The 20,655-nt window shown below is 35.3% G+C and overlaps 3 protein-coding genes, 1 long non-coding RNA gene, 2 other non-coding genes and 1 pseudogene across 14 annotated transcripts; 3 read left to right on the forward strand and 4 right to left on the reverse strand.

Moving 5' to 3' along the window:
* Positions 1 to 4,096: 4,096 nt before the first annotated feature.
* On the forward strand, positions 4,097 to 6,486 carry LOC104722399 (uncharacterized). Of its 7 annotated transcripts, none has more exons than XR_757195.3 (7): positions 4,097 to 5,082; positions 5,179 to 5,228; positions 5,338 to 5,384; positions 5,480 to 5,551; positions 5,637 to 5,728; positions 5,824 to 5,887; positions 5,979 to 6,486. It is a non-coding gene; the product is annotated as an uncharacterized LOC104722399 (long non-coding RNA). The 7 variants fall into 7 exon arrangements; XR_015571250.1 differs by having other exon boundaries at positions 5,824 to 5,856; XR_015571251.1 differs by having other exon boundaries at positions 4,103 to 5,082; positions 5,341 to 5,384; positions 5,824 to 5,856; positions 6,024 to 6,486.
* A 631-nt stretch (positions 6,487 to 7,117) lies between these two features.
* Positions 7,118 to 9,204, forward strand: LOC104727753 (protein DETOXIFICATION 35-like; annotated as a pseudogene). Its single transcript, XR_015571247.1, has 5 exons — positions 7,118 to 8,065; positions 8,149 to 8,205; positions 8,311 to 8,698; positions 8,785 to 8,871; positions 8,957 to 9,204. The product of XR_015571247.1 is annotated as a protein DETOXIFICATION 35-like (transcript).
* A 186-nt stretch (positions 9,205 to 9,390) lies between these two features.
* Positions 9,391 to 9,474, forward strand: TRNAL-CAA (transfer RNA leucine (anticodon CAA)). Its single transcript has one exon. It is a non-coding gene; the product is annotated as a tRNA-Leu (tRNA).
* Positions 9,475 to 10,538: 1,064 nt separating this feature from the next.
* Positions 10,539 to 11,552, reverse strand: LOC104722400 (uncharacterized). 2 transcript variants are annotated; one of them, XM_087475278.1, is made up of 5 exons: positions 11,399 to 11,539; positions 11,160 to 11,239; positions 10,943 to 11,060; positions 10,771 to 10,841; positions 10,539 to 10,660 (listed from the first exon to the last, which is right to left on the reverse strand). In XM_087475278.1, exons 1-4 carry the CDS (start codon positions 11,471 to 11,473, stop codon positions 10,779 to 10,781), a joined length of 336 nt encoding a protein of 111 aa, XP_087331404.1. In that variant the 5' UTR covers positions 11,474 to 11,539; the 3' UTR covers positions 10,539 to 10,660; positions 10,771 to 10,778. The 2 variants fall into 2 exon arrangements, with proteins under 2 accessions (XP_087331404.1, XP_010438847.1); XM_010440545.3 differs by having other exon boundaries at positions 10,539 to 10,841; positions 11,399 to 11,552.
* A 2,451-nt stretch (positions 11,553 to 14,003) lies between these two features.
* LOC147933732 (uncharacterized) lies at positions 14,004 to 15,132 on the reverse strand. The gene is made up of 5 exons (XM_087471683.1): positions 14,928 to 15,132; positions 14,689 to 14,765; positions 14,470 to 14,587; positions 14,290 to 14,358; positions 14,004 to 14,184 (listed from the first exon to the last, which is right to left on the reverse strand). Exons 1-4 carry the CDS (start codon positions 15,078 to 15,080, stop codon positions 14,296 to 14,298), a joined length of 411 nt encoding a protein of 136 aa, XP_087327809.1. The 5' UTR covers positions 15,081 to 15,132; the 3' UTR covers positions 14,004 to 14,184; positions 14,290 to 14,295.
* Positions 15,133 to 16,528: 1,396 nt separating this feature from the next.
* On the reverse strand, positions 16,529 to 18,840 carry LOC104722401 (rRNA 2'-O-methyltransferase fibrillarin 2). The gene is made up of 7 exons (XM_010440546.3): positions 18,682 to 18,840; positions 18,105 to 18,439; positions 17,920 to 18,015; positions 17,764 to 17,841; positions 17,496 to 17,672; positions 17,003 to 17,071; positions 16,529 to 16,918 (listed from the first exon to the last, which is right to left on the reverse strand). The coding sequence occupies exons 1-7, from the start codon at positions 18,698 to 18,700 to the stop codon at positions 16,736 to 16,738; spliced, it is 957 nt and encodes a 318-aa protein (XP_010438848.1). The 5' UTR covers positions 18,701 to 18,840; the 3' UTR covers positions 16,529 to 16,735.
* On the reverse strand, positions 17,332 to 17,404 carry LOC147933733 (small nucleolar RNA snoR60). The gene has a single exon (XR_015573491.1). It is a non-coding gene; the product is annotated as a small nucleolar RNA snoR60 (small nucleolar RNA).
* Positions 18,841 to 20,655: the final 1,815 nt, after the last annotated feature.

The following is a 20,655-nucleotide window of genomic DNA, read 5'->3' on the forward strand; positions in this document are numbered from 1 at the left end:
AAATTCGAGAATGGACCTTCTTTTCCTCCTAGATCAAAACCCGAAACTCGGGTCATGCAAGGACGGCCAATAGTGAACATTCTTATATTCAAGTTTCTTTCCTCCTCAATAGTGACAAGGGCTAGTTCAGGAGTCAGGGACTCTATATATCCCTCAGTAGTGTGGAGCTTCTTCTCCTATGAACTTGCCAAGTTCGAATAAACTGATCTTAGCCATTTTGAACATCTCGGCCCATGTATGTAACATTTTGGGCATTTATACTTTCAAGAAGATCTTGAAGAAGTAACTATAAAAGCCCAATAAGCTAAAATTATTTCTTCTGTTGTTGTTTTACGTTTTGAACTGTCGAGTGATGGAGGAGTGGCTAAGAATGTCTTTTGTGTGCAATAGTGACTTGGGTTGGGGGTGTGAGAGAAATGTGATAGTGATTCGGTTGTGGGCGTAACAACACAACTGGCTAGAATAATACCTCGTCGATATTTTCTCATTCCACCACATAGTATTGGTTTAATATTTGAAGGTGACATCTAGCGACTTTCGATATCATTGATTTGATGTGAGACCCAAAAAAATAAAAAAAAACTGATGAGACCAATCTATATGTTCTAGCCAGCGGCATGAAAACTATGAGTCTATGATATTGCTTGGGTTCGAAATTTATTTGGTTACCTAAAAATATTCATGATCATAACAATGGTATCATCACAAGTGTATCCTATGACACAAAAGTCAATATGGCACGGCCGTTTCTGGTAAACTGACTGGGATCAGTTCATGACATGCCGAAGATCTTTCTCTTCAATTCTTTGACGCACAAATAAAAAGAAAAAGTCAACGGAAAATGTCATCATCATCTGTTTGGGTTGATGACAAATGTTTTAAATTCTGAAGCAGAGGAAATAAATATAAAACGACGGAAAACAAAACAAAACAAATAAAGCAGCTGGACAGTAGTGGACCATTTAATTTAGCTAGTTTCCGTCTAAACGCATTCATACAGATCTCCTCTCCGACTCTTCTACCTATATACAATATTCATTTTTACTTACGTAACCTAACTCACTTCTTTTATTTTGCCTTCTAGAAGCCTTTGTTAATTCAGTAAACGGAAGTCAATCACCTATTTTTGGAAACGACAACTTGCCCTTTTGGTACCTAAATTCCATTTTTATCCAAACTTAGTTGGATTAAGCATTTTTCCTAACTTACGTATATATTTATTCTTTTTATTAATTTATTGGCTTTCATCTAAATTGGGTGTGTTTCTTTCTTGACCACTTTATTAGTAGATACAATCGTCAATCGGTATCATCACTAGGATCATTCATATGTATATAGTCTTTCTTGACTGCAGTCCCTTATCTTTTGCTGTTGATACGAGAAAGTTTGCATCTTATCTTTTCCGGAATCATTTTTTTTAATTCTCCAGTAGTGTTCGGTAGTTGTGTTTGTGTACCTCATTTCTACTCCTTTATAAATAAATCAAATATATTAGTTATAGTTTAAGGGTTAGATTGTCAAAAATGAGAGTTAAATTAGCCAACAACATATAATATCAGTTTATAACCAAGTGGCAAAAGTAAGTAGTTTGACCAAAATACTATTGTATCCACTAATGATTATGTTATAAAGATTATGTTATTTTATAAAAAATACATTATACAAGTTGTATACACCTATTCTATTGCACATGTAATCTGGTACAGTGAAAACATGCATGTGAGTTATATAAAGGGAAAATGTCATGAAAACCCACTTTGGGTATGAGTTCTGTCACAAAAACCCACTTTTCATTCATGGTATACTTTCCCAAGTTTTTTGTTTATGTGTCCACTTTCCTTTTACATTTTTGCCTTTACTAACAACTTACCTCTCTTTCTCTTCTTCTTTTCTCTCTTTTTCTCTTCTTTTTTGTTGTTAATACTTTAACAAAGTAAAATATATTTATTTGTTATCATAAAACAAATTTTCTATTTATTTATATAAAATATGTTATGATTATATATTTTCTACATTTTAAGATACATATTGCTATATTTTTTTATGAATTTTTAGATTATACAGTATCCATCAGTCGTTGAACATTTGTTCAATTATAAGTGGATAATCAATTGCAGTATTGTTAATAGATAGTTACTTGTGTTTATTCATACAAAATATACATACATAAATTTGGTTAGATCTTTATCTATAGCATATTATCTATAACACAACATAGACCAAATAAGTACAAAACCCTTTAATTCTAAATTTTAAATCTTAGAACATAAACCCTTGAACCTAAAACCAAAACTATTCACTTTAAAAAAAAAAACAAAGTTTAGTGGATAGAGAAACTGTGGATAGGTCTCCATGGATTTACAAAGCATATCTAGACGTTAAGCTGAAGAATAACAGTTGAATGGTGGCTATGGATGTGATCATGTGGATATTTTTTTGTGGATACCAATGTAGACAGACCAAAGAATCATCATACAACATCCACACAATTAAATCCATAGACACCATGAGCTCCTTGCTTCATATTTTGTGTTGGTCCAGAAACATATACACTCATAAGTGGTTAATAAACAAAATAAAAATTAACAACATTGATTTATTTAGAACATTTAATATCAATCATGTGGATTAGTAGTTATTGATACTTATCTTATAATATCTTGCTCATTCTTTACATGAGCAGAAATTTGTCCAAGATAAATTAGCCACATAGATTTCTTTTAGCTAAATGTTTTTGTACTATTTTTCAGCTAGAAGTAGGTATATTAGAACTTAGAAGTGTCACTAGAAGCATACTACACAATAAACATGGTCATTATTAATCTCAAAGCCTATCCACCAAATTCTGACCACGTGGACAAGCAATCCAGATGAAATTTATTGACAAGTTTGTTGCATGTTCAAACATCACTATAGTTTAGCCACTTAGATGTCTTTTAGCCAAATGTTTTTGTACTATTTTTAAGCTAGAATTAGAGATATTAGAACTTAGAAGTGTCACTAGAAGCATACTACACAACAAACATGGTCATTATTAATCTCTAAGCCTATCCACCAAACTCTGACCACGTGGACAAGCAATCCAGATGAAATTTATTGACAAGTTTGTTGCATGTTCAAACATCACCATAGTTTAGGGTTTAGACTTTAGATGGTATATAGATTCAATGTCTATGTTTTGAGTTCAAGTTGTATTGTCTAAGGTTTAAGGTGTAGGATTTAGGGGTTAAGGTTAAAAGTTTAGGTTTAGGTATGTGGATGATGTGTCTATATTTTTAATTCATGGTTTATATGGATTTAGTGTCTATGTGGTGTTAGGATTTAATATTTAGGGTATAAGGTTAACTTTTTTTTGTTTGTCAACAACTAAAGTTACTAAACTTAAAATTTAGTATGTTTATCACCAACTAAAGTTAGTAAATTTTCATTACTAAACCTTAAACCCTAAACCCTAAACCCTAAACCCTAAACCCACAACCCTAAACCCTAAACTCTAAACCCTAAATCCTAAACCCTAAACCCTAAACCCTAAATCTAGGATTTAAAATTTAGAATTAAAGGGTTTTGTACTTATTTGGTCTATGTTGTGTTATGGATAATATGCTATGGATAAAGATCTAACCAAATTTATGTATGTATATTTTGTATGAATAAACACAAGTAACTATCTATTAACAATACTGCAATTGATTATCCACTTATAATTGAACAAATGTTCAACGACTGATGGATACTGTATAATCTAAAAATTCATAAAAAATATAGCAATATGTATCTTAAAATGTAGAAAATATATAATCATAACATATTTTATATAAATAAATAGAAAATTTGTTTTATGATAACAAATAAATATATTTTACTTTGTTAAAGTGTTAACAACAAAAAAGAAGAGAAAAAGAGAGAAAAGAAGGAGAGAAAGAGAGGTAAGTTGTTAGTAAAGGCAAAAATGTAAAAAGAAAGTGGACACATAAGCAAAAAAAACTTAGGAAAGTATACCATGAGTGGAAAGTGGGTTTTTGTGATAATATTTTAGGAGAAAGTGGGCGTGGGTGTCATTTTCCCTTATATAAATGGGATCTCACAATGACAAAGTAATAACAATTCTCATGTGATTTTGTCTCTACCATACACTTCCGTATCTTTTGATGGAGAAGGGAAAGCATTTAAGAGAGGCACGACGCCATCATGTCCATAAGGTTATCCCCAACAATGGTTTTAAAGGAGAGTTTTAAGGGAAAAGTAGGGAAAAAATAATTCTAGAAAAGAGAAAAAAACGAAGAGCTCCTCTTAATTAGTATACTCGATTTCGGATAAGAGCCTGTGACGTGTCAGCGCGTGGTTGGATAAAGAGTTTTATTCAGAGCAATTTTTTTTTTGGGGTCTTTGATGTTCTTTCTCTTCCTCTCTCTCTCGCTCTGTCGCGAATCTCTCAATCGGAGATTGAATCGGACGAGATTGAAGTCGATAGCTACAAGATGAGAGACGGAGAGGCCAACACTATCATCATAAGCAAGTGGTATTGAAAGAATACGTTAGTGGTTTCCCTAGGGAATCCGATTACAATCTCACCACCTCCACCGTCGAATTTAAGGTTCTGGGAGGTTCTAACTCGGTTCTGGTCAAGAATCTCTACTTGTCATGTGATCCGATGATAATGTTTTGTGTGTGTGTGTTGGATCGTTTTTGTAACTTATATCTGGATGCATCTTGTTAGTCAATAAACTAGATAATTGTATGTTATATATAAATTGTCTTATATTTTAGATTGGTGTTCTTGAAGATGCTTTTGTCAGCACTTGTTATATCTGTTGGAATCAACTCTTGCCTATGTGTATTGTTCTTCATACTCTACTCTGTATCAAGGAAGCAGCAACTACGAGATTTTTTTACCTTGTCGTCTCGCAGCTGGGACGTCTAAACGTAGACGTAACAAAGTGGCGAGGTATATACCTTCTGTTAAATGGATTTGGAAATCATGGAGCGGTTTCGCTTAGCTTGTGCTCTGGTGGGGAGTGCTTCATCTCCGGTTCTCTTGATCGAACTGTTTTGCTTTAGGATCAAAGGGTCGAGAAATGCCAGGTACTTTACCTTTCTTTCTTAGCCTAGGTGCTTATGGATGTCTTATGTCAGTCACCACCATATATTTATAACTCCGATCTTTTGGTTTAAACATAGGGTCTCTTACGAGTCCAAGGAAGGCCTGCTGCAGCTTATGATGATCAAGGGTTAGTTTTTGCAATTGCCTTTGGTGGCTACATAAGAATGTTTGATACCCGTATATACGAAAAGGTTTGTTATTGACAAATAATTACCAATGATCCCTCTGTTCTTTAGCAGCCTGATGGACTATATTCACTTTCCTTGTTATAAAGGAGCTGCAAGTGAGTTTTTCTTCGTTTCTCTTTTAAGTTGTTGTTTGGATCAGCCTTGATAATTAACTGTACGGTTTTAATCTAGTTTTGTATAAGTTTTGCAGGTCACAGAGTCTGCTTTGTCTCTGAGAGATGGATTGAAGAGTGAAGAAGAAGACTTAAGCAGACTGCTTAAGGTAAGATAACTCTGTTCTTCTCTCTTTCTTCTTTTCACTAGGATTTCCAGATTTACTAACTTCTTTGTTATTCTTCTTCTTATAGGGTTTGGTATGTCTCTCTCTCTCTCTCAATTCAATCTGGTCACCGCCTCTGCATTCCTACTTGTGGAATTCTCGCCAATGATTTGTTTTAAGGTGCAGAGCATACTTCAGATCTTTGATTGAAACTTTATCTTATGATATGTCTTCTGAATAATGTTTTTAAGTATTCTGATGATTTCAATTTGCAGCTTGCTTATGGAGCGAGGTGGTTCCGGGGAAAGGTACATTTGATCATTACAACATGATGACAAAGTATAATGTCTTCTCTCTTATCTTCGAATGAATTTACTTACTTTCAGTATTTTTGTTTGTAACATAACTCTGCTTTGTTTTGTCATTGCAGGTCTCCATCTCATTTTGGAAACCAATTATTTGTTTTAAAGTGCAGAACCAACAGAGATGCCTCGATAGATGGGGATGAAGGCGAAACAAGCAGTACAGCTACTCAAAGTATGAATGTGGAACACTTTCAAAACAACAACACCAAGCTGCTCAGCGAGTGCACGCGTATATGGTCTGACTATGAGCAAAATGTATATGTACTCTCAAAACTGGAGTGGTGTAATCATTTTGAGATTGATGGGTGAGCTTTGGGTCAAACTAAGATTGATACCAACACAGCCTTGGGTGGGAGCTGTATCATGTTCGTTTGTATCACTTCCAAAGGTCACACTTCAACTTGCAACATTCATATTGTTTAATCTATTGGGTATGCATTAATCTTTCTCCTATGTTGCATCTCCATGATATTGTTTGTGCTGCTTATTTCATATACAATGAAGAGACTTTTGTTCTTACTGTAATTCACACATTTTTATTTCTTGTGTCATAAAACTTTTTAATTTCAAAAAGCTATCTTTTAAAAAATAAGAAACTCAAAATTATATCCCACCATTAGAGGGGATAATTTTAATTAGAAGATCAAAGGTTCTTATTTTTAAAACAGTAAATAATTTATTCATTAAAAATTCAAATAGTACATAAAAAGCTCAAAATTAAAACCCCAATGGAGATGCCCTAAAAGTTTCTCTCTTTTAAGTTCAGTTGGATGCTTTGAATCATCTTTATGATCTGTTAGACATGTCAACGTGGTGCCCCATGAACCACCGGTTAGCTTCACCTACCCTCCACTCTACACCTCCGACAAAACGAAAAAAAAATAACAAATATTACCTCAAACAAAATAGACATACATAACCAATAAATGACAATTAAATTTCATTAAAATTCTAGAATAAAAAGTGCGTTACGTTACTAAATAATTAATCTACATGACATAAACAAAACCAATTAATATATTAGATTTCATTCATTTTTATAAAAACTGAGACATACTTGTGGTCTATTTGCATGGTGGACAATCATCGTCTATAATATTTAAGGATTTTGAATTGATAATTATTAGCATCCACGAGGATATTTTAGATATTATTACCTTCCACGAAATTTTTTTTCTTTTTTTAAGAGAAATTAAAAAGTGCATGATTCATGATTCAACGGTTTGTTATATAAACCAACAAATAAGTCGGCAACTAACCTTGACTCAGAGACAGAGAGAGAAGTGAGTAGTAGCGTGTGGAGGAGATGGATCCGACGACACCGTTGCTTACGGATAGTGGCCAACCAGAGGAGGATTACGCTCCGGCGAGAAGCTGGACCGATGTGAAGCGAGTTCTGTATACGGAGTCCGCTAAGATGTGGCTCATAGCTGCTCCCGTTGGGTTCAACATCATCTGCCAGTACGGCGTTAGCTCCGTCACTAATATCTTTGTTGGTCACATCGGTGAAATTGAGCTCTCCGCAGCTTGGTATGGGAAGTGCACTTGAAACACTCTGTGGCCAAGCATATGGAGCTGGTCAAGTCAATATGTTAGGAGTTTATATGCAGAGATCTTGGATTATCTTATTCGTTTCATGTATTTGCCTCCTTCCTCTTTACATTTTCGCCACGCCTGCTCTGAGACTACTCGGTCAAGCCGAAGAGATTGCAGTTCCAGCTGGACAGTTCACCATTTTAACCATCCCACAACTCTTCTCACTAGCCTTCACTTTCCCCACCTCTAAGTTCCTTCAAGCGCAGAGCAAAGTTGTGGCTATCGCTTGGATTGGGTTTGTGGCTCTTGCCCTACACGTTGGTATGCTCTGGCTGTTTATTATCGTGTTTGGTTGGGGAACAAATGGTGCTGCTTTGGCGTTTAATGTTACAAACTGGGGAACAGCAATCGCCCAAATTGTTTATGTGATTGGTTGGTGTAATGAAGGCTGGACTGGTTTGTCTTGGTTGGCTTTTAAAGATATTTGGGCTTTCGTTAGACTCTCCATTGCATCCGCTGTTATGCTCTGTCTTGAAATCTGGTATATGATGAGTATCATCGTCCTTACTGGCCGCCTTGACAATGCTGTTATCGCTGTTGACTCCCTTTCTATATGGTGAGTTTCCCCCTAATAAGCTTGGAATACTTTTGTATCGGACTCTTAATTGACGTTTTCACTCTTTGGATTTTACATTTCAGCATGAATGTCAACGGCTTAGAGGCCATGTTGTTCATCGGAATAAACGCTGCTATAAGGTATCATCTCAATCTGAGAATCTTTTTTTTTTTTTGTTCCTGTTGTTCAGCTGACAATTCAACTTATAACACTCATGTGTCTACGTACTACTTGTGTACTATTAGTGTCCGCGTTTCCAATGAGCTTGGACTAGGCCGTCCACGAGCAGCTAAATACTCTGTCTGTGTCACCGTCATAGAGTCTCTCCTCATTGGTCTTATCTTTATGGTGGCTATCATCATAGCCAGAGACCATTTTTTAATCATCTTCACAAGCAGCAAAGTAATTTTTTAATCATCTTCACAAGCAGCAAAGTAACTCATGTCCATATCTAAATAAAAGTGGAGGTCTGATCATCAGATTTATAACAGTCCTGGTTTGTTCATCTGATTAGGTGTCGCTGTTGGAGGAGGTTGGCAAGGCTTAGTGGCTTATATCAACTTGGGTTGTTACTACATTTTTGGACTTCCCTTCGGGTATCTTCTTGGTTACAAAGCAAACTTTGGAGTGATGGTAAGAGAATGGCATGTTTAATAGAAATCTACTGAAATGAGTTAAGGCAGTTCATCGTAAACACGGTATACTATTATGTTTTTCAGGGACTTTGGTCTGGAATGATAGCCGGGACAGCGCTTCAAACATTGTTACTGTTGATCGTTCTGTATAAGACAAACTGGAATAAAGAGGTAAGAAACGGAAAATACACGACCATACACTTTTGTCCATGGAGATCTGATTTGAATCCAAAACATAATAAACTGTGATGAACAGGTGGAGGAGACGATGGAACGTATGAAGAAATGGGGAGGGAGTGAAACGACATCGAAGGACGTAACTGCGTGATTGATGTTTTTTTTTGGGTTAAGCTTACAAAAACAAATGTAACACACTCGGGTTTTTGTTTGTTTGGTTTTCATTTAGGTTATAGTTCTGTTTAGGCTGTAGGAAACTATTCAATCAGTGATGTTCTGTTTCTATCCACAAAGAAAAGAAAAAGGAAAAAAGAGCAATTGAAGCCATAACATGTTTTGCTCGTGTAACCCCCAAAACGTATCATAAAAATTCTAGCGAACTTGAAATAATTAATAACATTCCAAATGCTTGACAAGCCAATTCAAGATTTCCATTTACTCATTGATTTGTATTTTTAGTGGTAAACAATTATGTATTAATCTATAGTCTATAGTGGTAAACAATTACATGTGGTCAGGATGGCCGAGTGGTCTAAGGCGCCAGACTCAAGTTCTGGTCTTCGTAAGAGGGCGTGGGTTCAAATCCCACTTCTGACATTTTTCTTTCTGCTTTTTTTTTTTTTTTTTTTTTTCTTTTTCATTTACATTTGGCTCAAACAGATATGAAAACATTTGCGTTTGTATTGCATGTATATTCGTTACGTGTTTGTGCTTTTATTTATAGTGTTAACGTGCTTACCTTCGTTAGATGAATTGTTTTATAGGGCAATATCTTTGGTTTTGAAGAAGACGATGAGCTTTGTTTAGAATTAGACCACAAATAGATGACAAATTTATTAGTCTCTTAAAGGCCGTGTGGACTTTGGGAGATCATAATCTTTAATTCCTGCATGTTTAATATAATTAGAAACAGAGGGGTTAAACCTAAGACATTAGTGCAGACACTTCAGTTCTTTGTCTTCTAAAGCTGAAAAGGTAAAACACACAATCAAATCGTTATAACGTGATCAAAAGAGTCTTTTATAACTTAATAGTATAAAAGAGAAGACTCTCTTACAAAGATAATAACTTAATTTTGAATGACAAGTATCTGAAACAGAGGCTGCGCGAGGCCGAGACAGAGAAGCAGTATCTGTTTGAGAAGATTAAGCTGCAGGAATTCTCGAGGGTGGCATCACAGATGAGAGCAGAGGTGGTGGAGGAGACCTGACCAGTCACAGGTGTTGATGTACTCAAAGATCCGCGATCTGAAATAGGATACAATCTCGCGCCCAAGATCAAACGAGCGCCATCCTTTAGATTCAACCCTTGATGCTTCTTCCCTTGTCTCTATATGTAGTCTTCATATCCTAAGATTCATCACTTTGTTTTGTATTGTAGCCTTAGTACGTAACTCTACTTAGCGAGAGTTACTTGTGCAAAGAACAGAGTCTGAATTATATTGTCTTTTCTGCAACTCTTATTACACTAGCTTTGAGCTATATATCTAACTCTTCTTATTGGAGGATTCTCTGCTAAGAACTCAACTCCTTGTGTTGTTGATTAGTCTCAACGTAGCAACTTGCAAAAGTTATTATATATGGAGATGACCAATTCTTTGACCAGCTAAACACATTGGACAAATCATCATGACAAAGATTTCTCAAAATCAAACATATAACTTGAATAAAAAAAGGTTTTTGTCATATATAAAAAAGCATAGTGTTACAAAACAATTGGAAAACGCTGTCCAGGGGATAAAAAGAGAAAGAGAGAGAGAGAGAGAGAGCGGAAACAATCCAACCTATATGAGCAAGAAACAATCGACCATCACCATCCATCCATCCAAATAGCTAAATCCAAACTAATTAATATATATATACACACATTAGCTAGAGAGAAATAAATGGACACCCTTTATCTTATGGTGATGGGGACTGAGGCATGGAGGTTGAGGTGGTAGCAATATCAGACGACAACTTCTCCTGTCACATGATAATGTAAGAGACTAAAGATGACGACAGATCTTTTTCCAATTGCAAAGGGTTATATATATATATATGAAAAGAAAGGAAAACTATATAACCTGCTGAAAATCAAATATATCAGAGTCACGAGTGGTCTGATACTGATCAGATCCCTCCTTCAAGTCAAGTTGATCCATACGGGTAGAACAAACTTCCAGCGACTGCTGAGAGGCCAACCTGCATATATAAGAGCAGCAACAACCATTACCATCGACAATAAAAGCTATCATCTATGCAAACACATTAGAGAGATGTAAAAAGAAAATGAATGTATACGTTGATGTCGACGGACTCATCATGGCAGTGGTAGTCTTTTTCTTTCTAGGATAACAAATAAGAGTCAACTTCGGCTCTGGCTGTTAGAAATTATATAAAGATGTTCTAGTTAATAAACAAATCAATCAATAAGTAAAAACCCTATCGATGACAGAAATGACAGAAACTAAATAGATTCTCAATTTCGATTTGCAAAGGTAGACTATATATATGTATATGAGAAGAAAGAAGCCAATTACCATGGTCAGCACAGACTGAAGCCAGTCCTGATCGCAAGAATCCATCCAGGCCTGATTCAAACCGAATCGCTTCATTCGGCGTAAGATGGAAGCAAAAGACCCCACGGGCTTTCTCCTTCCCACAATCTTCCCCTAGAGGTCCTCTCAACCAATCAGAATGCTTTATTTAATATTTCATTTTAAAAATAAATCAAAATTAAATTAAAAACAAAAACAAATTAAGGAAATAAATTCTGTATACTTTTATTTAAGTAAAGTTAAATATTGGGTTTAGATTTTATATATCGGTTTGGGTAGTTTAGATTTTACAATTAAAATGAAATTATATTTCAGTTTGGGTTTAAAAATAAAATGGTTAGGGTTTAGATTTTATAATTAGAACGAAATTATATGTGAGTTTGGGTTTACAAATGAGATGGTTAGGGTTTAGTTTTTACAATTAGAACAAATTTATATGTCGGTTTGGGTTTACAAATGAGATGATTTAGATTTTACAATTAGAACAAAATTATATGTCGGTTTGGATTTACAAATGAGATGGTTAGGGTTTATATTTTACAATTATAACAAAATTATATGTCGGTTTGGGTTTACAAATGAGATGGTTAGAATTTAGATTTTACAATTAGAACGAAATTATATGTCGGTTTGGGTTTACAAATGAGATAGTTAGAGTTTATATTTTACAAGTTGGTGTTGGTGTTAGGAGCTGGAGATTATTCTTTTACTTTTTGTTGTGGATTTATCGAACTGGTTGTTAGTTTCGGTTTAATGTTTAAAGGATGGTTTGAAAGACGTTTAAGTTGAATTAATGGATTTTTCGGTTATTTTCGGTTAAATATGGTTTACTTGTGGTATAAGTTAACCTGTGACATGCCATGAAAATTGGGTGTTACATAAAGACCACTCATCATCACATAAGCGTGCAGTTTAACAACTACAAAGCAAAGGAGTTTCTTGCAAAGAGTAAAACTTCTTTTGACTTGTCATTTTAATTTAACACCGCTAATCGTTTAATTTGATTATTAATCGATTTTAAACTTCTTTTCCCCATTTTAAGAGTCTTTCCATTCTTTGTTTTTTACTTGTTTGCTCTCGATAGAAAGAAATTGATTTGTTATTTTGTTGACCTTTTTCCCATCGTGAGGGTTTAAATTTGAAACTTTGAAATGGGTTCTCTGATTTTGTGTGTAATAAATTTATTTCTCAAACACACCGCATAGGCGCATATAGAGCTCTCTTGCCACTCGGATACAAATTTGAATAGCATTGGTGTTGGCTCAAAGTATTGGTTATCAAATCACTGTAAATCAAGAGAACTAATTTAGCTACTCAAAAATGTAATTCAGAGAAGAAAATTTATGGCTATATATATATTTTATCATGACAAAAAAAAGAATACAATTTTGTTGTTGTCAGTATATCATAAAGAGTCAAGACTATTTTATATGATTATCAGTACAAAGAGAGAACAAAGACACCTACGATGCAAAGCTATATGTATAGTTGTCAGACCCATAGTAGATTCTCAATTTCGATTTGCAAAGGTAGACTATATATATGTATATGAGAAGAAAGAAGCCAATTACCATGTTCAGCACAGACTGAAGCCAGTCCTGATCGCAAGAATCCATCCAGGCCTGATTCAAACCGAATCGCTTTATTCGGCGTAAGATGGAAGCAAAAGACCCCACGGGCTTTCTCCTTCCCACAATCTTCCCACGGCGACCTACTCCTGCCATACTACCGTTCTTCTGCGGATATGCCGTGCCTCCTCTAAGAGAGCTCTCTTTTCTGGGTGGGGTGGTTTGCTGGAAACCCTAGCTAAGGTATATAACAAGTAATTTGGGCCTAAATCAACGTTAATATTTTTGTAAAAACTAAAATCTCCACCAAATATTAAAAACTAAAAAATATCAATTTTATCCCAACTATTTTAATACTTTGATCAATAAAAAAATTTAAAAATATATTAAAGAAGAGATATAATAGAACATTGATCTATTTTCTTAATTTGTGTGCAAAGCTCTAGAACGACAAGGGAATGAGTAGAAAATTAGAAATCAATCACAAATAAAAAATCTACAAAAAAAATAAACAACAATTCATAAAATAGAAAGCCCAACCAAAACATATACATCCATTCACAAAAAAAATTTCTGGACATTAATTAATTTTCATCATTCATCTTTATTTCATTTTTGATTCATTAACGTAAGATCGATTCAGCTCCCGTAACTCTCGTCTTTCCGTAGAGAAGAGAAATATATACACCACAAATAGTGTTATTACTTATTAGAGCTAAGATATAGTGCATGCAAGTGACTACGTTTAGCGATAACAAACGTGCGACCTGGTTTGGTGTTGGATGTAACTTTTCGTTTGGATAAAATTTTTGATTGTGTACTATATTAATTGAGTAGTACAAATATAAAACTAATTTTATAAATGGTAAAAATTTATATTGTCATAATAGGACAAATACATAATTTTTCAATAAAGATAAAAATATAATTTTAATATTAGATTAATAAAAAAAATTAAATAGTTATTAATTTTTAAAAAGAAATATTTTCTCTCTCCAATTAATTATAGATGAAAATTATTAATTAATTTGTAAAATTTTGTAAACCAATCAAACCTTTAGGGGATTAATAAAAAAAGAGAAAGAGAGAGCGGAAATATATATATTTGCTAGTCATAGGTGGGGATTTTTGTTTTGCACTTTGAAATTGGTCGGAGCTGCTTAGCTATGGCGAGTCAGGTGCGCGCAAGACCATTCCAACCTATATGAGCAAGAAACAATGCACCATCACCATTCATCCAAATAGCTACTGCTAACTAAATAATTCATACACATGAGAGAGAGAATAATCAAAAGAAATGGTCACCTTATCTTATGGTGATGGCGACTGAGGCATGGAGGTAGAGGTGGTAGCGATATCAGACGACAACTTCTCCTGTTAAATGATAACATATATACAAATTGGGTTGTAAGAGACTAAAGATGACGACAGATCTTTTTCCAATTGCAAAGGGTTATATATGAAAAGAAAGGAAAACTATATAACCTGCTGAAAATCAAATATATCAGAGTCACGAGTGGTCTGATACTGATCAGATCCCTCCTTCAAGTCAAGTTGATCCATACGGGTAGAACAAACTTCCAGCGACTGCTGAGAGGCCAACCTGCATATATAAGAGCAGCAAGAACCATTACCATCGACAATAGAAGCTATCTACTATAGATACACATTAGAGAGATGAGAAAAAAGAAAATGAATTTATACGTTGATGTCGACGGAGCCATGGCAGTGGTAGTCTTTTTCTTTCTAGGATAACAAATAACAGTCAACTTCGGCTCTGGCTGTTATAAATCATATAAAGATGTTCTAGTTAATAAACAAATCAATCAATAATTAAAATAAAATAAAACAAAAACTCCTAGCGATGACAGAAACTAAACAGATTCTCAATTCCGATTAGCAAAGGTATACTATACGTATATGAGAAGGAAGAAGTCAATCACCTTGTTCAGCTTAGACTGAAGCCAGTCCTGATCGAGAGAATCCATCCAGTCCTGTTTCAAACCGGCGTCCTTCAATCGGCGTAAGATGGAAGAAATAGACCCAACGGGCTTTCTCTTTCCCATAATCTTCCCACGGCGACCTACTCCTGCCATACTACCGTTCTTCTGCGGATATGCCGTGCCTCCTCTAAAACTCTTTTGGGGGTGTTGGAAACCCTAGCTAGGTATATTCAAGTAATTTGGGCCTAAAGCAAGGTTTATATGGAAATAATTATATATGTCTTAATTTTTGAGAAGTTTTAATTATTTGCATTAACAGTTTATGTTTTCATATTTTGTTACTGGTTTAATCGTGTATTTGGCTGTTGTGCTTCGTTCAATGAGAGTGTCAGGAGTGAAATTAAATTGACCTTCTTAATTGTGCTCCGCATCTTGGATTTGTAAAGGACACACATGAAGACGTACACAGCATATGTAAAGAACATGATAAATTCAGAAATGGAGATATTGATCATTAGAGAACATGTTTCCCACTTACAAAGGTTGAGGAAACAATATAAAATAAAGGTACTGAAATATTTACGTGAAATGCACCCTTTATCTTATGGTGATGGGGACTGAGGCATGGAGGTTGAGGTGGTAGCAATATCAGACGACAACTTCTCCTGTCACATGATAATGTAAGAGACTAGACGACAGATCTTTTTCCAATTGCAAAGGCTTATATATATACGAAAAGAAGGAAAGTTATATAACGTGCTGAGTATCAAATATATCAGAGTCCCGAGTGGTTTGATACTGATCAGATCCCTCTTTCAAGTCAAGTTTTTCCATACGGGTAGAACAAGCTTCCAACGACTGCTGAGAGGCCAACCTGCATAAGAGCAGCAACAACCATTACCATCGACAATAAAAGCTATCAGTATGCAAAACAAATTAGAAAGATGAAAAAAAAAGAAAATGAATGTATACGTTGATGTCGACGGACTCATGGCAGTGGTAGTCTTTTTCTTTCTAGTTAAGACACAAATCAATCAATAATTTTTAAATAAAAAAACCCCTAGCGATAACAGAAAATTAAATCTCAATTCCGATTTGCAAAGATAAACTATATATGTATATGAGAAGAAAGAAGTCAATCACCCTGTTCAGCACAGACTGAAGCCAGTCCTGATCGCGAGAATCAAACCACTCCTTATACAAACCGAGACGCATACATGTGCGAAATTTTGTAGCTAGAGACGGCCGCCATCCCTTTTTTTTCTTTGACTGATAACCCTTCCCAAGGCATAAACTTCTTCTTCTCATACTACCGTTTTTCTGCGGATATGCTGTGTGCGGTGTACTGGAAACCCTAGCTAGGTATGTACAAAAGTAAATTGGGCCTAAATCAAAGGGTCTCCTTATTCCTTCTCGCTCCAACGGTTTGATCACAAGAGACTGAAGTAGTCATTGTACCGTCACCCATGTGCTGTACACCAAGTAAACTTATCTCGGCCTGTTTTTGTTACCTAATGTCATCATATCTTTAAATCTTCCAAGAAGACACTAATTTACGAGGTCACGTTGTTTAAATTAATCAATCTTACTAGTCGAGAAAATTCTACAAATTTTTAATCCCAAAATTTAAAAACCTTGTCGAAAAAGTTAGCGTTGTAAGCCACGTGAACCAAAAGCAGAGGATTCAAAATGATTACAAAACTCAAAACTTAGATAAAAAAAAAAACCCCTACAGATTCTAAAAGAGACCCGAAACACAGAGCAAAATCTGAGGAACTGGTGGGATAAACGCAAAGTAAAACAAACTTCTAAGCAGCAGTAGCGGCCTTTGTCTTCTTAGGCATACGGTAGCCACCAACCACACAGGCGTGGTCACGCTCGAATGGCTCAAGGGTCACTTGCTCTGCTGGCCTGAATTGCTCCGCTTGCAACTTCTTCACTTCGGTCTGGAACACAGCTTCTGCTGGAACAGTTGAGTCGATACAGTTTGCCTGCAAAACAATGAGAGGGCATACATATTTACTAATCTCTCCCTGTTAAGTGATCATGGATTACATGTTTGGATTGCTACCGACCTTGATTGAGATAACAAAGTGGCCTCCTGTTTTGAGGAAGTATGTTGCATTCAAAGCCACAATCCTAGCCTGCACGGTTCATAGGGAACAGAAAACTTCATAAACAAACAATATACTAGATACAACTCGCAAGCAATGACATAAGACAACTCAGGGCAACTAGGTTATACATCCAAAAAACCAAAAACGAGAAACAAAGACTGAATTTAAAATTTAAGATGGTACTTGATTAGAAAAAGAGATTGTAGAAAAAAAATTCCATAGTAGATTAAGGCTTTTACTTTGGTTACTAAGTCAAAAATCAAAAAAAACGAAACAAGATATTCTTAAGCATCAGAAACTTGGAGTTTGCATCACCCATAATGATCTGAAGGGGAATCCAAGTAAGATCATCATATGCCATTATCAAAACACCATTTTTAAGCAAAGGGCAAAATATAATGCTATTTGGTAAAGCTAGACATTTATTGTAAGATATACAAAAGAACCAAACCTGATCTGGCTGAGCAACATCAGAGAAGATAACATCAACCATGCCTACAAGCATTCTGTACTTAGCTGGGTGTCTAGCATCCTCAATGATTGGGATAACATTGGTTCTCTTCTTTGCCATGTTCACCAAATCTCTTCCACTTCTGTGTGAAAACTCAACAGCGTACACACATCCCTCCTACCAGATCACAAATCCAATATATATAAGAAACTCTAATACACCTCTAAAGTCTGATAATCTACTACATAAAAGTTGAGTTTTTGCTTACAGGGCCAACAAGATCAGAGACATGGGAGACTGTGGTACCAGAAGCAGCACCAAGGTATAGAACTTTAGCACCAGGTTTCTACATTGGAACGGAAAAAACAAACATCAATATATGAATCAAGTCTCACAAACAGAAGCATCAATAAGATTCACTTACAATCCAGATGTTATCAACACCACCGAGAATAGCAGCAGCCAACTTAGAACGGAAAGGGTTCCAGACTCTGTATTCAACCTTAGTTCCATCTTCGTTCTGCAGATTCAATCACACAAAACCATTAAGAACAAATTCATCCAAGAGAGGCAAATACAAAGCATCAACCAATCCTATATGTAATATACCGGAACAGAGATTCTCTTCTCGTTGTAGACAGCTTCACCAGGGACCAAGTTCTTGGTGACAAGAGCATCTTCTTTACCCTTTGCAATAAACACTCCTGCGTGTCTGTGAGGTTCTACAATGACTTTGCTTCCTCCTTTCATCCCACCACGGCCTGCTGGTCCTCTGCCTCCGCGACCACGGTCACCTCTTCCTCCTCTTCCTCCTCTGCCGCCACGACCACCACGGTCGCCGAAACCTCTTCCTCGGCTACCACCTCTTCCACCGCTGAATCCACCATCACCTCGTCCGCCACTGTACCCACCGCGACCTCGTCCACCGCTGAATCCACCACTTCCTGAACACAAAACACCATTCAGTAAAGAGTCAATATTCTCATAAATACTTTACTATAAACTCCAAACCCTATAGAACTAGCCAAGACCTAATACAGTTCAAAACAAAAAGGAACAACCTTGACAACCAGCTCAGCTAAACAAAAAGAGTTCAGACAGAACAAGCTCTGAGTGTAACTCGCCATTGTTAATCTAGTAAACAAACAAGGGAGAAAAAAGAGAAAGAGGCGGCTAGGGTTCTTACCAGTTAGAGGAGGTCTCATATTTGCGTTAGATTCGAGAGAGACTGCTGCTACAATCAAGGAGAGAAGCTTTTCAATGAGAGAGAGAGAGAGAGAGAATGCCCGAATAGAGAAGAAGAAGCTGCGCTCGCGAGTCTTTTATACCCCAAGTGTTTCAAGCTAGGGTTTTTACAGGGTTTTAAAAATAGCTGCTTTATTTACGTTTCGGTCCTTATACTAATGTATTCATGTCTTTTCGGGTGTTAACTATTTCGAATTAACATTTTTACCCTTTTTGTAATTTATTTTGTATTCGTTAACATGTTTGGTTTGTTATAAAACTTGTATGGGAATTAGGTCAGAAAAAAACAGACTATCCATTATATTCGTTGCAAATGAAAATGAAATCCCAATAGCGTCGCACATATCATCAAATATCAAATTAAGAGAGCATATCTTAATTTGAAGAAAAAATGTGACATGATTTTTTTAAATAGAATAGTAGTATGTCACAAAAGATTATCTTAAAGAGTATAATATTCCTTTTGACCAAAAAAAAAAGAGTATAATATTCCTAATTCGAGCATGGAAGCCCAATTCACATTAATGAAAGTATGAAACTAATTAATTGAACATACGAGGAAATTATATAGTCTTAGACCCGAAACTTCTTTGATTCAATGAGATTAGTTCTGTTAACTAAAACATACTTATAACTGGGGAGAGATAGTAGCTCCGGATCGAAGATAGTCTACACGGACGAACCACACACGATAGGAACAACAAGAGTAGTCATCATGTGATGAGAGAGCGGCAAGAATTTAATGAAGCGGAACCAGATCGAGGGAAATGTATTTGCGGGAATGAGTGAGTGTCAATTCTAACTCCCTTTCTTACCTTGATCAGTAGTTACCTATGTCCCAATCAATAAGCAAAACCCAAAAAAAAAAAAAAAAAAAACCAATGATAAATATATGGGCCTTAATCTTATTTTCTGGGCCATAATATTAAGCAAGTTCTCGTGTTGGACCAAAACCATGTAAATCATTTTCTTTTATAAATGAGGTCCAATAAAAATATAGAAAAAATCATTAAGGGTAATATAAAAGATGTATACAAATTTAGGATCCAAACTCCCCCTTCCATTACAAAAGAAAACCTATCTTACTTTTATTCTAACGAAGTAAGAGACTTATAGTAACTCAAAATGATCAGTGAGTTAACATGTTTACATTCAGTTAAAATAAAAACACCAATTGTAGATTACTACTACATCACAATCATTGAATATTGAGATGAGATTAGTGTATATGTAAACACGGAAGGGATAAATTAGAATGAACAACAAAAAAACAAATGGAAGAGAATGGAGAGAAGAAGTGTGCATATGGGATGTTGGGGGAAATAGGGCCCATTCCCCATCCTTTTTCTTTTTGAGTCTCTCCCTACCAATCATTCTAACTTTCCTCTACTTCTAAATTATAAATTGTTTATTTCTATTTGTCAAATTAATGGTTATGCTTTAATATATAATAGAGAGAGGCATATACATGTAGCAGAGTAGCTAGCTAGGTCATAGGCTCAAAATGTTTTTATTATATATGAGTGAAGATTCTCATTTGATTATTCCACTTATTTGGCACTTTAGTTTCTATCATGTTCAGTGTCTACTAGATAAGCATGTGGCTGCGCTAGTGGATGACGACCACCTTTGGAGGTAAATTTTGTTAGTAATATTCCATTTATAGTTTATGCTTTTTTTGTATGTATCCATGTAATGCATATCCATCCAATTCGTATCTATCTACACGTTGCGAGAGACTTACATAGTTCAAACATAATATAAACTTTCGATCTATAGAGGTGTGGATAAGTGAAGCCTTGTTTAGTTGACCTGTTGATCATAGATGAATATTAGATATCTCATATACTATATATATGATTAAACTCAAGTTTAATTACGATAGATCGATATATATATATATATATATATATAT

The sequence above is a fragment of the Camelina sativa genome, chromosome 11, assembly GCF_030686135.1.
Source record: "Camelina sativa cultivar CO46 ecotype springtype chromosome 11, ASM3068613v1".
Lineage (NCBI taxonomy): Eukaryota > Viridiplantae > Streptophyta > Magnoliopsida > Brassicales > Brassicaceae > Camelina > Camelina sativa.

What these genes read in the sequence shown, in the direction of transcription:
- LOC147933732 (XM_087471683.1), bottom strand. Translation starts at nt 15,080, where the DNA reads ATGGCAGGAGTAGGTCGCCGTGGGAAGATTATGGGAAAGAGAAAGCCC. An exon ending in ATGGCTCCGTCGACATCAAC is followed by an intron (nt 14,588 to 14,688) that starts GTATAAATTCAT and finishes TTATATATGCAG; the next exon opens with GTTGGCCTCTCAGCAGTCGC. An exon ending in ATATATTTGATTTTCAGCAG is followed by an intron (nt 14,359 to 14,469) that starts GTTATATAGTTT and finishes ATCATTTAACAG; the next exon opens with GAGAAGTTGTCGTCTGATAT.
- LOC104722401 (XM_010440546.3), bottom strand. An exon ending in AGAAGAGAATCTCTGTTCCG is followed by an intron (nt 18,016 to 18,104) that starts GTATATTACATA and finishes TTGAATCTGCAG; the next exon opens with AACGAAGATGGAACTAAGGT. An exon ending in TCTCTGATCTTGTTGGCCCT is followed by an intron (nt 17,673 to 17,763) that starts GTAAGCAAAAAC and finishes GTGATCTGGTAG; the next exon opens with GAGGGATGTGTGTACGCTGT.
- LOC104722400 (XM_010440545.3), bottom strand. Translation starts at nt 11,473, where the DNA reads ATGAAGCGATTCGGTTTGAATCAGGCCTGGATGGATTCTTGCGATCAG. An exon ending in TTCAGTCTGTGCTGACCATG is followed by an intron (nt 11,240 to 11,398) that starts GTAATTGGCTTC and finishes AATTTCTAACAG; the next exon opens with CCAGAGCCGAAGTTGACTCT. An exon ending in ATGAGTCCGTCGACATCAAC is followed by an intron (nt 11,061 to 11,159) that starts GTATACATTCAT and finishes TTATATATGCAG; the next exon opens with GTTGGCCTCTCAGCAGTCGC.